General features: G+C 42.4%; 1 protein-coding gene across 3 annotated transcripts in view; it reads left to right on the forward strand.

Annotated features, from left to right (window-relative positions):
• Positions 1-13,982, forward strand: part of LOC306853166 (follistatin-related protein 5-like) — a 141,814-nt gene extending 127,832 nt beyond the window's left edge. For all 3 annotated transcript variants that reach the window (XM_079390372.1, XM_079390371.1, XM_079390373.1), the window contains one exon: positions 11,655-13,982. In XM_079390372.1, coding sequence (XP_079246498.1) covers positions 11,655-12,357 — 703 coding nt within the window. In that variant the 3' untranslated portion in view covers positions 12,358-13,982. The remainder of the gene's footprint in view (positions 1-11,654) is intronic.
• Positions 13,983-15,238: the final 1,256 nt, after the last annotated feature.

Raw genomic sequence — 15,238 nt, forward strand, 5'->3', positions numbered from 1 at the left:
TGGTGCGGGGACCGCCAGCTCGACCCAGTCAACTGCCCCGTTGGTGCTGTACAGGAGTTCCTGCAGGCCCGTTTCTCCGCAGGGGTAACCCATTACACTGTTAAGGTCTACGTGGCAGCTATTTCGTCATACCACGCCCTTACCGGCGGCCAGTCAGTGGGTAGACACCCCCTGGTTACACGTTTCCTCCGCGGTGCGCTGAGGCTGAGGCCTCCGGTACAATCTCGTCCCTACGTGGGATCTGGCTGTGGTTCTGGAGGCTCTGTGCAATGCACCTTTCGAGCCCATTCAGGAGATAACTGAGAGACTCCTCACTATCAAGACCGTTTTCTTATTGGCTATCACCTCTCTGAGGAGGGTGAGTGACCTTCAGGCCCTGACTACGGCCTCTATTCACTTTGCGCCCGGTTCGGCGAAAGTATTCCTCTACCCCCGCGTGGGGTATGTTCCGAAGGTCCCATCGGTCGTTCCACAGCCGGTCGTACTGCAGGCCTTCTGTCCTCCTCCCTTCGGGGAGCCAGACCAGGAGAAGCACAACCGTATGTGTCCAGTGCGAGCACTAGACGCATACATCCACAGGTCCTCCCTGTGGAGAAAGCGGACCAGCTGCCCGTGTGCTATGGTCCGCCTGAGAGGGGTCTTCCTGCTACGAAGCCGTCCTCTTAGTAGGTGGATTGTGGGTGCCATGGCTTTGGCATACGAAGCCTCTGAGCTCCCCCCGCCGGTGGGAGTCAGAGCACACTCAACCCGAGGTGTGGCGGCCTCCAAGGCCTTCTGGGCAGGTGTTCCATGCAGGACATCTGCAACGCAGCTGGGTGGTCCACGCTCCTGACTTTCGTTAGGTTCTATGACCTCGACATCCGAGCCACTCCCGGCTCCTCTGTCCTTTCGTCCTGACACCAGGCAGGGACTTGTCAGTCTGGCGGCGTTGGTATCTCGTTCCCATATGCGTTTCGACGCAGCTCGAAGTTCCTGGAAGGGAACGTCTCAGGTTACGTATGTAACCATGGTTCCCTGAAGGGAACGAGACGCTGCGTCGCGTTGCCACACTTCCGGCATCCCTGCCAGCGCTTGCTTCATGACTTGAAGCTGAAGCCGGCTCCGCCGCACGTGCTTATATGCTTCCTGGTCATGACGTCACCCCGCCCATGACGCCTCGCCCTTGTTTGACTGATTACACATCATATTCAGAGCCTGGTCACGCTGAAGGCGTTCCCATATGCGTTTCGACGCAGCGTCTCGTTCCCTTCAGGGAACCATGGTTACATATGTAACCTGAGACGTTTTTATTTCTTCTAGAATTTTTTTCAACTCTTACACATTTAAGATGATAAATGTACACTGTTTTTGACACATAGGTGTGATTTGGAAAGTACAAAAATAGCCCCCTCAATGGTTTGAGCGATGTATGAAAAATGTAACACTTTGAAAAGTAAAAAAAAAAAAAAAGAGAGAAAGAACCTTTATTGTAGCTTGTCAAATACATGATTCATATTATTTCAATGTTAATAAATAATTTGAGGTCAGTTTCACCCTTAAACCAAACAGAGTAGCTATTTTATTAACACAGCAGGAGAGAATTTTTCTGGCTTGCAAAATAATCCTATTTATAATTGAAGTATATGACTAGGTATTGAAAACACACTTTTACATTCATATTCCATGATCTTGCCCCCCAGTTGCCAGATCCGTCGCCACGCCTTTGTAACGAGTTATAGTGAATACAATTTGAATGTAGCACATTGTTTTTCACTAAAATCCTTTTTATTGTCTTACAGGTTTATTTGTTATTGTATTATTGATTTATTTCTGTTTTCCTTCGAGCAATATTGGTCGATTCTGCTGTTCAATGTTTAGAGACTTTTATTTTGAAAATTTCTGCTGGCGCCCTATTGACGCCATTTTCAAGTGAGTGCGCGCTTCTCATCAGTTCGCATTGTATATGCTGGTGAGAGGTAAGCTGTTGTCAGAGCTCTTAATTTTATGAGTCAATTAGGGTTGCAAAGTGAATAAATCGACTAAATATTCTATTGTAAATACTACTGAGACTATATGCTGTGTTCTGTTATAAGTTTTATGCGCGAGTGGATTAAGAATGTTAAGTTATATCATGTGGGCCGGATGATATGATATTGGCATGGTTTTGAGTCATTAATTAGCTAATAAATATTATATCATTCAGGATTGTCTTTATGGAATGCCCCTGAGAGAGAGAGATATGAACTTTATTCATGTTAATCCACAGGTATTTCACTTTTGTTCATTTTTCTTCTATATTCATGTTAATACTATAAGGGTTCAGTGTTAACGGTGTTTTTCTCAATTGTTACACTCAATTGTTAAAATGAGTTCGCATTGTATATGCTGGTGAGAGGATTGTCTTTATGGAATGCAGAGAGAGAGATATGAACTTTATTCATGTTAATCCACAGACGGAGTGAAGTCAATGCTGGGCGTGGCTGTCAATAAATCCTCTTTTGGTGAACACAAGTGAAAGTGTCCTGAGCCTTCTTACACACAACGCAGATGATAGTAGCAGCGGTCAGCAAAGGACCGGTTACATTGGTGCCGTGACCCGGATGAAGATTTGCTTCACGATCTACGTCAGTTGGGTCACCGAGGGATGCTGCTTTGAGGTTCACGGTTTTGTGAGTGAAGAACTGTGGGAGTAAAAAAAAAAAAAAAAAAAAAAACTGGGATTTTTTTTATATCGACTGGTGCATTTCCTCATTAAGTGATTATTATTCTCAGACTGATTTTTTCTAATCTGAGTTTATTCTATTCGGACACTTATCTTCTGTTGGATCTATTTAGTGTATGAAACTGAGCATGGCATTTAGTTTAAACGGAGATGAATTTGATGAAACAATGACTGGGTTGGGGTTTGGTAGGGGGAGAATTCTTGGTGAAACTCCAGTTCCTCCAATTGAAAGGGAGAGTAGAGTGAACAGAATGCCTCATGTGTTGTGCTCCACACGTGTAACTGATAATGTTCCCAATCCAACAGCTGACACCTTGCCCTTAGCTGTTCCAGACATAAATGATCCCAACTGGCAAGGGTTGATAGCACATATCGCTCAACAAGTTGGTCAGACAATGTTAATATCTCAAAGAGAAGCTAGTTATGGGGAAGGAAAGCATAGAGGTGCACAAGCACAGGAGATAGATACCACTAAGACATTTTCAGACATACCTTCACTTAACTTGACTGGAGTGAGATTGGTCATGCAGTCAGACGCAAAAGAGCCCCCAGTCTACCGTGGTGATTCGTCGGACAAGCTTGGCGTGCATGAATGGGAGGAGCTGATGGACACCTATCTGCGAAAGAGAGGAATACCATTAGCAGAGCAACATCAAGAGATTTTAAGTAGATTGTTGGGTAAAGCTAAAGATGTCGTCAGGGTTACTCTTCGCTGTAATTCAGCTTTAAACCCAGTTGAGAACCCAAAGGTTATCATGGACATTCTGAAACAACATTTTAGTGATGTCAATTACTCATGTATGCCCTTGGCTGACTTCTATGGTACTGTTCCATTAACAGGAGAAGGTCCTGTTGAGTACTGGATACGGTTGAATAAAGCAGTGGATCTTGCGGAAGAAGCATTAAAGAGACTTGGAAGACGAATGGAGGATCCGTGTCAAGAAGCGGCTATGATGTTCGTGAAGTATTGCCCTGACTCCACTCTAGCTTCAGTGTTCCGTTTCAAAGCTCCAGAAAAATGGACTGCACAGGAGATACAAGAACAGCTTGACAGGTACCAAACAGAGTTGAAAGAGCAGATATCGACAAAGTCGAAGCGTCATTCTATTTCAAGACATGTCATTGCTCATGCTCAGACATCACACGAGGTTGATGAAGTGGATGTTGGCTCTCCAATAGAGCCACGTGAGTGTAATCCAATCAGTACTGCACACACTATAGATAGTGATGACAATTGTATGAGAACTTTGATTAATCTTCTTGATCGTGCACTGTCTAAAAATGTCCAAAGGCCGTCTCACCAGCCCAAAGGCAAGCTCTGTAGAGTATGCAGATCTCCAGATCACTCCACTGTAACGCATTGTCGGCGAGAACATCTGTGCTTTGAGTGCTTTCAACCTGGGCATAGTAAGAGAGACTGTGACAGGTCGAGACCTGGTCCGGCACCATTCAGGGACTCTTCAGGTTTAAACTAGATGGCTCACGTTTGGAAGGGGGATGCGTGGGCACAAGCGAAGAACCCCTAGAGAGTGTTGATCTCCATCACTTTTATGAAAATGCATGTGCACAGGCTCCCACTGGAGCCAAAGTGATAGCACAAAATGTCCAGGCAGTTGAGGCATTTGATGAATTGTTCTATGCGCCAGTCAGTGTAAATAATTTGTTTTCAATGAAGGGAATGCTTGATACAGGGTCCATGGCCTGCACCTTTAGTGACAAAGCAGAAAAGAGGATGTTAAATGAGGATGTATTGCCTCCTCCCACACCTCTTCATCACGAAGTCATTCTAGTAGGGTGCGGGGGTAAAGTTACAAGGCCGAAGTGTATGTATGAGGTTGAATTGAAAATTTATGGAGAGAGCTGTCTAGTGCCGATTCTCGTTGTACCCGGCCAGCAGGATGATCTAATCATTGGCACAAATGTGATCAAATACCTCGCACATCGCATGAAAGGGGACAGTGATTATTGGCGACTCGTTTCTAATCAGACAGTGGAGCCGATGGCAGGATGTGAGCAGTTCCTTGATGTTATGGCCAACACGTGTCGGTGGAAGGGCTCAGAGTTGCCAGACAAGGTGGGAACCATCAAGTTACAGCAGTCTGTCACCCTCTTAGCAAGGCAGGAGCACCTTGTCTGGGGAAAGTTGCCAAAAAATGTCCCCATGTCACCAGGAAGCACAGTTGTAGTGGAACCAACGACTTCAAGGTCTGTGTCACGAGATATCATGATCGGGCGAGTTGTTACGCCATTATGGGGTGATCGCTGGGTTCCTGTAAAAGTCACCAACGTCTCTGACAAGCCAATCACTCTCAAGAGAAATCGTAAATTGGCAGACGTATCGCCATGTGTTGCCGTGGAGGATTTCGAACTTTTCCAGGGACTGAGTCGAGCTGAGATGTTTGGGAAGGAGAGTCAGTGCTTACCTAATCCATCCTCTGATTTCAGACAGCGACTGGAAACTGTCGGTCTTGCTGATCTTGACATGCAAACGTGTTCTGTCAGCCATGAGACAAAAGAGAAGTTAGTCCAATTACTGGAGAGATACAATGATGTGTTTTCCAAGCATGCTTTGGACTGTGGAGAAGTAAGGGGCTTCGTTCACCGCATTCGACTAATGGATGAGCGTCCATTCAGACTCCCTTATCGTAGAGTGCCACCTGCACACTACCAAAAATTGCGTCAGGTTCTGTCCCAAATGGAAGAACAAGGGATAATTAGGAAGTCTGTAAGTGAATATGCTTCTCCGTTAGTGCTAGTGTGGAAGAAGGATGGCAGTCTGAGGATATGCACAGATTTTAGATGGTTAAATGCAAGAACGATAAAGGATGCACATCCACTTCCACACCAGTCTGACTGCTTAGCTGCTCTGGGCGGAAACACACTTTTTAGCACCATGGACCTGACATCAGGACAAGAAGTATACTGCGTTCACGACTCCTGTAGGGCTGCACGAGTATAATAGGATGCCGCAAGGGCTATGCAACAGCCCAGCCTCCTTTATGCGGATGATGGTAAGCATCTTTGGAGACTTGAACTTCAGCAGCTTGTTATGTTATCTCGACGATCTTCTGGTGTTCGCTCCAAGTGAGCAAGAGGCATTGGAAAGGCTGGAGATCGTGTTTAGTCGTTTGAGGCAGTACAACCTTAAGTTGAGCCCTAAGAAATGTCATCTATTGAGAACCTCTGTAAAGTTCCTAGGTCACATCATAGACAGGGATGGAGTTTCTGTAGATCCTGCTAAAGTTGAGGTAATCTCAAAGCTCTCCAAATTTGATCTGATGGAAGATGACAGATGTACTCCATCAGTTCAAAGAATTAAATCAGTCCTTGGTATGATCCTTTATTACCAACATTTCATTCCTGGATGTTCTTCTTTGGCAAAGTCACTCTTTGCTCTCACGGCTGGGCAGAGAAGGAAGAAAGGAATTAAGGGAGATATTAAAGCAGGAACTTATAGGAAGCTCAAACCCATGGATTGGACGAAGGAATGCGATCATGCATTATTTAGTCTCAAGGAGAGTCTGCTACAAAGTGTGGTTCTGGCACATCCTGACTTCACTCGACCTCTGATTCTTGCAATCGACGCTTCATTGGACGGTTTGGGAGCTGTATTATCTCAGGTGCCTGCAGGCGAAGAGCGAGCTCGTCCAATTGCATTCGCGAGCAAGACTCTGAGCAAATCACAGAGGAACTATCCAGTTCATAAGCTCGAGTTTCTGGCACTTAAATGGAGCGTATGCGAGAAATTTAGTCATTGGTTGAAAGGCCAAACATTTACTGTCTGGACAGACAACAATCCGCTCACGTACGTGATGTCCAAGGCAAAACTCGACGCTTGTGAGCAACGTTGGGTGTCCAAACTGGCAGCTTACACTTTTGAGCTGAAGCATATAGCAGGGACGAAAAACATAGTGGCGGATGCTCTGAGTAGAGACCCTTTTGTCAAGACTGTGAGCAGCAGGCTTATGAGAGAGCGCTATCGTGATTTGCTTGTGGAGGCTGAAGAGGTTGATGGAGATGGAGTTCGGGACGCTTTTCGTCAAGGAGCTCAGAACTTACAGATCTGCTTTCAGTCCTGTCTTGCCTCTCCCTTTGACAGCACCATTGTCAAAGCCTGCTTAAGTTTACATGATCAGTGGGAAGAAACATCAAAAGCAAGAGCTGTGCAATTAATTCAGTCTTATCAAGATCTAGTACCAGCTGGTGCTGATACCCTTCCTACGATCGCTGCAGATGAAATTCGCGAAATGCAAGAGGCGGATTCAGGCATTTCAAGAGTGACCTTCTTCATGAACTTAAAGCGTCAACCATCAAGGCGAGAAAAGGCCAACATGAGTTCCAGGACCCTAACTCTCTTCAAACAATGGGACAAACTTAAGATTAAGGATGGAATACTGTACCGAGTAACACAGGATCCACACAGTAAACAAAAGCGCTATCAGCTGGTCTTACCCTCTAGCCTCAAGGGTCAAGCTTTAAAGGGTGTGCATGATTTAGTGGGTCATCAAGGGCAAGCAAGAACCATTCATCTAGCCCGCCAACGGTTCTTCTGGCCGGGAATGGGGAAAGATGTTTGTGAATACATCAAGTGCTGTCAAAGATGCATCCTAGCTAAGGCTCCAGAACCATCTGCACGAGCCCCACTTGAAAGTATTAAGACCTCTATGCCCATGGAGCTGGTATGTCTGGATTTCTGGACTGCGGAGGATGGGAAGAAACGCTCTGTGGACGTGCTTGTTGTGACAGACCATTTCACAAAGTTGGCTCACGCCTTCCCTTGTGCGAATCAGTCGGCAAGACAAGTTGCAAGGAAGCTGTGGGACCGTGTATTCTGTGTGTACGGATTCCCGAGTCGCATCCACACTGATCAGGGAGCCAACTTCGAAAGCGCACTTCTAGCAGAGTTGTTAAAACTATCAGGAGTTGCTAAGTCTCACACCACCGCTTACCACCCCATGGGAAACGGAGGAGTAGAGAGGTTTAATCGAACTTTAGGTAGTATGCTCCGAACCTTGCCTCTGAAAGAGAAGCACAAATGGCCAGAGCAAATACAAACGTTGACCTTTGCCTACAATGCCACAGTCCATGAAACGACAGGATACGCCCCGTTTCAGCTTATGTTTGGTCGTGTACCAAGATTGCCGGTGGATGTTATGTTCAGACAGGTGCTGCATGACCCTGTAGTTGTTGATCATGGTACTTACCTGAAGTCGTTGATGTCGTACCTCCATGAAGCGGCTGAGATCGCGCAGCGACATTCTGAAAAAGAGCAGAGGAAACAAGCAAAGGGTTACAACAAGAAAGTCAGAGGGACATGTCTGGATATTGGGGATCGTGTGCTAGTAGCGAATAAAGGAGAAAGAGGAAAGAGGAAACTAGCAGATAAATGGGACCCTGTAGTGTACACCATAGTGGACAGGAACCTGCAGACACATACTTACAAACTCAAGGATGAGAAGGGAAAGGTGAGGATAGTGCACAGGAATTTGATGTTGGACATTAGTTTCCTACCTGTTGAGTCGTCTGATGAGGAGGGATGCATCCTGCTTTCTGCGGGAGAGTCAGAGGATGAGACACACAGTGTCAGGAGTGAGTTTGGCGTCGAAGACTTCGATCCATCGGACCTGGAGGAAAGAGTCCATGAGTCTGAAAGACCTGTAGTCAATGAATCTGAAAGTCATCTAGTCCAGACCTTTGACATTGAGGAAACCATGAGCACAGACCATTACAGTTCGGATGAAAGGAAGTCCAGTGATCAGTCACAGTCTGAAGAGGGTAGTGACAGAAATCTTCCTCAGAGTGGAGATGAATCCAATTTGACTTCTATTGACATTAATCCTGACTGTGACACAGATACACAAGTTCAGACTGACATTCAACCTGACACTGACACCCAAGTTCCAGCTCCTGATGTTCAGGGTGTTAGGACAAGGGCAGGTAGAGTTGTTAAGAAAGTGAACAGATTAATTGAGTCAATGGTTCAGAAGCCCTTTAACCTGCAAGGTGTAGGAAATCATTTGAAAAAGAGATCTGGGTCATTTCTTTCTCTGTTTTAAGGAGTATTCTGATGTATTTTGTTTTATGTGATGAAGAGACATATTGACTCCAAACAAGAGATATAAGGGGCAGATCATATTATGGTGTACCAGGCATCGTAATGTTCCAAGATGATCTTAGGCTTGATCATCCTGAGGTTTTTCTTGACCCATTAGTGGGTAACTCACAAGTTGAATTAATGAGTGTTTCATTGTGGACCTGTACCAGGTGATTTGGATTCAATTCGGATTTTAGTGAAATCCGGAAGGGGTGAATGTAACGAGTTATAGTGAATACAATTTGAATGTAGCACATTGTTTTTCACTAAAATCCTTTTTATTGTCTTACAGGTTTATTTGTTATTGTATTATTGATTTATTTCTGTTTTCCTTCGAGCAATATTGGTCGATTCTGCTGTTCAATGTTTAGAGACTTTTATTTTGAAAATTTCTGCTGGCGCCCTATTGACGCCATTTTCAAGTGAGTGCGCGCTTCTCATCAGTTCGCATTGTATATGCTGGTGAGAGGTAAGCTGTTGTCAGAGCTCTTAATTTTATGAGTCAATTAGGGTTGCAAAGTGAATAAATCGACTAAATATTCTATTGTAAATACTACTGAGACTATATGCTGTGTTCTGTTATAAGTTTTATGCGCGAGTGGATTAAGAATGTTAAGTTATATCATGTGGGCCGGATGATATGATATTGGCATGGTTTTGAGTCATTAATTAGCTAATAAATATTATATCATTCAGGATTGTCTTTATGGAATGCCCCTGAGAGAGAGAGATATGAACTTTATTCATGTTAATCCACAGGTATTTCACTTTTGTTCATTTTTCTTCTATATTCATGTTAATACTATAAGGGTTCAGTGTTAACGGTGTTTTTCTCAATTGTTACACTCAATTGTTAAAATGAGTTCGCATTGTATATGCTGGTGAGAGGATTGTCTTTATGGAATGCCCCTGAGAGAGAGAGATATGAACTTTATTCATGTTAATCCACAGACGGAGTGAAGTCAATGCTGGGCGTGGCTGTCAATAAATCCTCTTTTGGTGAACACAAGTGAAAGTGTCCTGAGCCTTCTTACACACAACGCAGATGATAGTAGCAGCGGTCAGCAAAGGACCGGTTACACCTTCTTCCGGGACCTCATAATTTAGAAATTAAGCCCCGAGCATATCGTCACAGCCAAAACAGCCTGGCCTGTAGCTAATAGACGGACACCGGCTGCCAGCTGATGGAGCTCATCACGGGCGGTGATAATCTGTCCCATTGGTCCACAGCAGACTTGGTCTTTTGGCCAGACACAGGCAGCGGCCTCATTCTCGAGTGCATAAAAGAAGATGGATGTCAGGGTTTGAAGTCTGTGCTAGAATTGATTTGAGAGAATGCAGATTTAATTGGGCTTTGTCAGATCCTTTATTTCCCTCACCAACTTCATTTGTTCTTGGTTCTTCTGAGAATGTTTTATAGCCAATAATTGGGCTCTTTGGATTTCTCAATGAATGAGACAAAGTGTGGATGATTAATCTTTTAATTTTTAATTTAATTTTTAATTTTTTAATTATGAAACCAGACATCTGGCAGAGGATATTTAGCATGGACTGATGAACAGAGATGTGACATTGAATTCTTTCTCTCCCTTAAAGATTTTGGATCTTCCTCATTAGACTTGAACCTGCACTCTGGGTTTATTCACTCAGAAGCTTCGTTTGTTACTTTCGGTGTGACAGCTACTTCTTATCCAAAGCAACTTACACTTCATTAATTGCAAGCGCAGTGCCCTCAGGGCAACATTACTCAAGTGCGCAGTGGAGTTAGATCCAGTTCCAGGGACACTTTAACTTGGGATTGGAGCTTTTATTTCACCGATACAGATCCTTAATAATTACAAAGCTTCAGGGTTGGGTAAAAGTCAGAATTTAAGAACTGGCTTTCTATCAATTTATGAGTTGTGTAGTAGAGGAATATGTGAAAAAAAATTCAACAAAATAAAAATGATTTCATCTTTAGTTTGACTAATTATGTCTATTCATGCTTGCAGAATATTGTTTCCCAAATGATTAGACAATACTCTCAAAATGAGATTTTAATTTTGTCATCAAGCACTGCACTGTGTCTGCCACATTGTTTCATATGTATATAAAATTATATACTACAAAAAAAATAAGAATAAATATTGGCATAAAATTTAATTGATTATATATTGACATATGAGGATTTCAAAGTCAATTTTGTAATATTGTGGTCCATACAATGAAAATTAATTTATTAAATATATGTAAATATTCATACATTGTTCAAAATTATAACTATTTCAAAATGATTTATTTTTATTATCATTAAATAAGTTTTAATTCAAATGAAAAATGAAACCCAAAAATGAAAATTCTGTCATTAATTACTCACCCTCATGCCGTTCCAAACCCGTATGAAGGTCTTATGACCTTCATTCATATTCAGAACACAAATTTAAGATATTGTTGATCAAATCTGAGAGCTCTCTGACCCTCCCATAGACAGCAATGGTGCTACCATGATCAAGGTCAAGAAACCTAGCAAGGACATCAGTAAAATAATCCATGTGACATCAGTCGTTCACCGTAATTTGTTCGAAGCTATGGGAATACTTTTATGCACAAAGAGAAAAATAACGACTTCATTCGACAATTCGTGATGTCAAGTGGATTATTTTAACGATCTCCTTGCAAAGTTTCTGTACCTTAATCGTGGTAGTACGCCATGGTAGGAACGACATTAAGGTGAGTAATTAATGACAGCATAATTTAATTCTGAATGCTACAAAACCCTGGTGAGCTTGTTCTGACAAAGAAACATATAAAAGGTGTGTTGAATTAATGTTTTGCTTGACAGAAACTGATATCGTCTAACGCATATTTTTTCTTTAATAGGTTTGGTATCATCCTCCACAAGAATGAACCAGCTCTTCATAAGATCAATTTGGAAACCACCTCCTATGTGAAAAACATTAGTCTACAGCAGTACGACTGCATCCCACAATCCCTTGCCTACACACACCTGGGCGGATACTACTTCGTCAACTGTCGGCCAGACTCAACAGGTGCGGTACGGCCACAATTAATCATCGATAGCGTAACAGACAATGTCATCGGTCCAAATGGGGATGTGAGTGGCACACCTTATGTCTCTCCTGATGGCCACTATTTAGTGAGTGTGGACGACCGTGATGGGCTCATGCGCTTGCAGCATGTGTCCGTGCGGGGTGAGATCGGCCAACCCTTTGACATTCACACCAACCTGCACCTGTCCGATCTGGCCTTCATGCCCTCGTTCACCGAGGCTAACCAGTATAACGTGTTCGGCAGCTCGGGCCACCAGACGGATGCTCTTTTTGTGGAGCTCAGCACCGGTAAAGTCAAAATGATCAAGAGCCTAAAGCAGCCCACGCCGGCTGCTCAGTGGCCTTGGAACCGCCAGAACAGGGTCATGACTGGCAGCGGGCTGTTCGGACAGTATCTCATGACCCCGTCTCAAAGGTCCCTGTTTATACTGGATGGGCGGCTGGATAAACTCAACTGTGAGATCACCGACGTTCCCTTGGGAAATACTGTGGTGTGGGTAGGAGAGGCGTAAGCCGTTTTAAAGGGGCTTGAGAGGGAAACAAACAAACAGGTTGCACTGAATTTGGTCTCCATTTAATTTATTGAGAATAAAATAAGTCTCGACGTTTGGAACAAAAAACTAAATTGACTGTTCAAAAAACTGAATTGGAAAAGAGAACTTGGGAAATGCTTGTTTTCGATAAGCTAGCCAGGTTTTCGAGTCAAATAGCTAATAAGTAGTTTCTCTAAAAATATTAGGTGGCGTCAAACTAGCATTGGTATCTTTTAATAAGAAAGTCAGTACTTTGTTTGAAGGTGAGAAATGTTGATTAATGTAGTATAAATAACAGAAAATCCTTGATTAATGTTGATTGAATCGATTCAACTGATACGGACCCAGAAAAACAGTGATTTTTGGCATCTTTTAAGAATAATATTTCCTCATCTCCCTGTTAACACTTAAAACACACATACAAAACGCATTCGGCCCATTTATCCAGTGCCTTGAAGGAATACTCACTAAAAAAAGAAAGTAAACATAATTATTCCCCCCGAGCCTGTGGATTAAACCCTCCTCAGCTTTTCCACACACAGAGTGAAAACGAAAGCTACACTTAAATTTCACCTGTTTATAACTCCCACAGACCCCGAAGCATATCTAGCTTATTAAAACAGCATCGTGCTGGGAAGCTGTCACCTACTGTGGATCTTGAGATATTGGTAATGATGTGTTTGACAACTGTAAATCTTCATGAAATGTTCGGGTGTAAGAATGATGACACCAACAAGTCTTTGTGTTGAACCCCCAATTAAAACCAACACTGGTTAGATCAGTGAACAACTGAGAACAAGTCTGTTACACAACAGAAAACAGAACATACCTAGGGACGGTTCTGATCCTATATAATCTTAGTAAGGGAGGTTGTAGAGTTTCAAGGGCACATAAAGAATCAAGTTTTAGTTGACTCAGCAGTCACAGCCACTGCCGTAAGAGTCCGCTTTCAGTAACTGGTGCGTCGCGTGGTGTGATGTTAGACATAATTTATGCATTGCAAGGGTTATATAGCTGGGGAAAATTTATTTAAGCGTTTGAGAGTCACAATGCTACAAGAGCACGATCAAAGGAATCTTTTAGTGTCTGTAGGAAGCACAAGAGTGTGCTCACGATGTTGAATTATTTCCTCGATGGACAGAGTCTATGCATTTTCATTGACACGCCAGCCAATGGGCTGCATGAATTGAGCTTTTCCCCCCAAATTACTTATATGTTATCATGTTTTAGTTTTAGATTTTGTATATTTTGTTAAAATGCATACAATATGGCTTTTTATCAACTGTATTTTCCTTATTCCCAGACTGTTTGGTTTTTTGTGACTTTTACTTGCGTTCTGTAAATAGCAGGGTGGTCTACGCTCGCGTACAACACAATAGCTATCCAAAAGTCATCTTCAAACGGTTCAGGTTGATTCATTTCTCCTCCTTTATTTTTAAGACAAAAGAGCTGCACTGTCTTTGTTCCACAAATGACCAAGTACATTGTGATGTCACATCCAGAGATTTCATCAGCTCCATGTAGCCATGTACGTTGATTCTCGTGGTTGTTATTTATGTAGAAACATGCTTGACATTTTGGCAGTTAAATAAAGCCTATAATTTAAAAAAGAAAAAAAGAAGAAAAAAAAGGTTTTGGGTATTATTTTGTCTCTGTAATATGAGTGGAATGGACTGGAAAATGAATTGAAATCCCAATCCGGATGAATTTATGCATTAGTGCATCAACAAATTTGATGGATTCAGTATGAATCTTTTCACCTGGAAAGCTTTAAGAGATTCATTCAAAGCGTAAATGTTATTTATCTTGCAAAATGTCATCATTTACAATTCAATAATACATCATGCTCCACTAGACAGCCAAACTTAATTTATTAAAACTCACTTTATATCAAGCTAAAGCATGCTATTACACACAAATAATAAGCACCCTGTAACAAGTTGAAAGCAGCTGGTTTTTAGGGGCAATTTGGTAAAAAGTCTCATATACTTGGCTCTGGGAACAAATGAACCTGTGTCATACATTTGGGCTATAGTTTTTATTTTACTTATGTCCACCTTTCCAATCCCTCTTCTCCCTCCACTGTTTTCTTTTTTCCTCTTTTTTTCCTTCTATCTGTATTCCTTCCCTCCTCTGCGACTCTGATCCATTACGTTAATAGTCTTCTTTTTTCAATCTCGTTCATAATGCCAAATGAATGCACAAGTTGCTGCATGAATGAGACCAAGGCGTCACTGCAATTATCTATTGTTGGTCATTTATCTTTCCTCCATTCTCTCCTTCTCTCATTACAGGCCACACACCAACCATTTTTGGAGAGATTTTCGGATAATTTAGTGGGCACAGTTTAATATTTTCATGCCCTTCCTTTTCTAGGTCTGTTCATCATCACTCATCTCCTTCATAATTGTCCAATGGCCCAAAAATATGCAGTGCTTGAAAAAAAAAAAATGGAAGTACAAAACATGCTACGTTTAAGGCCAAGGACGATAACTTAAGTGTTATAATTCTATGAGTATAGTGAAGTACACACCACAGCAGCCATTACAACACAGAGGAACAAAATAATTGAAATCACTTTTAGAACGTTTTTTCTAGCTGTTGAACAGTAAAAACATTGACAGGTAATCAGATTCTTTAATTGTCTTACCTTTTAATTGGCTTTGTATTTCACAGTTGTTTCTTGTAATCCCATTTTTCTCAGATTTGCAACTCAAAACCTTAAAGATCCCTTCTCATAATTATCTTTAGTTAGTAAATGCAACTTTAAAAATTGGTTGATAAAAATATCATTTTACATTGGCAGAGCCTGGCAAAGCCAATGAGCTACCGGGCAGTAACATTAGGTACATACAATTTA

Source organism: Barbus barbus, assembly GCF_936440315.1.
Source record: "Barbus barbus genome assembly, chromosome: 33".
Lineage (NCBI taxonomy): Eukaryota > Metazoa > Chordata > Actinopteri > Cypriniformes > Cyprinidae > Barbus > Barbus barbus.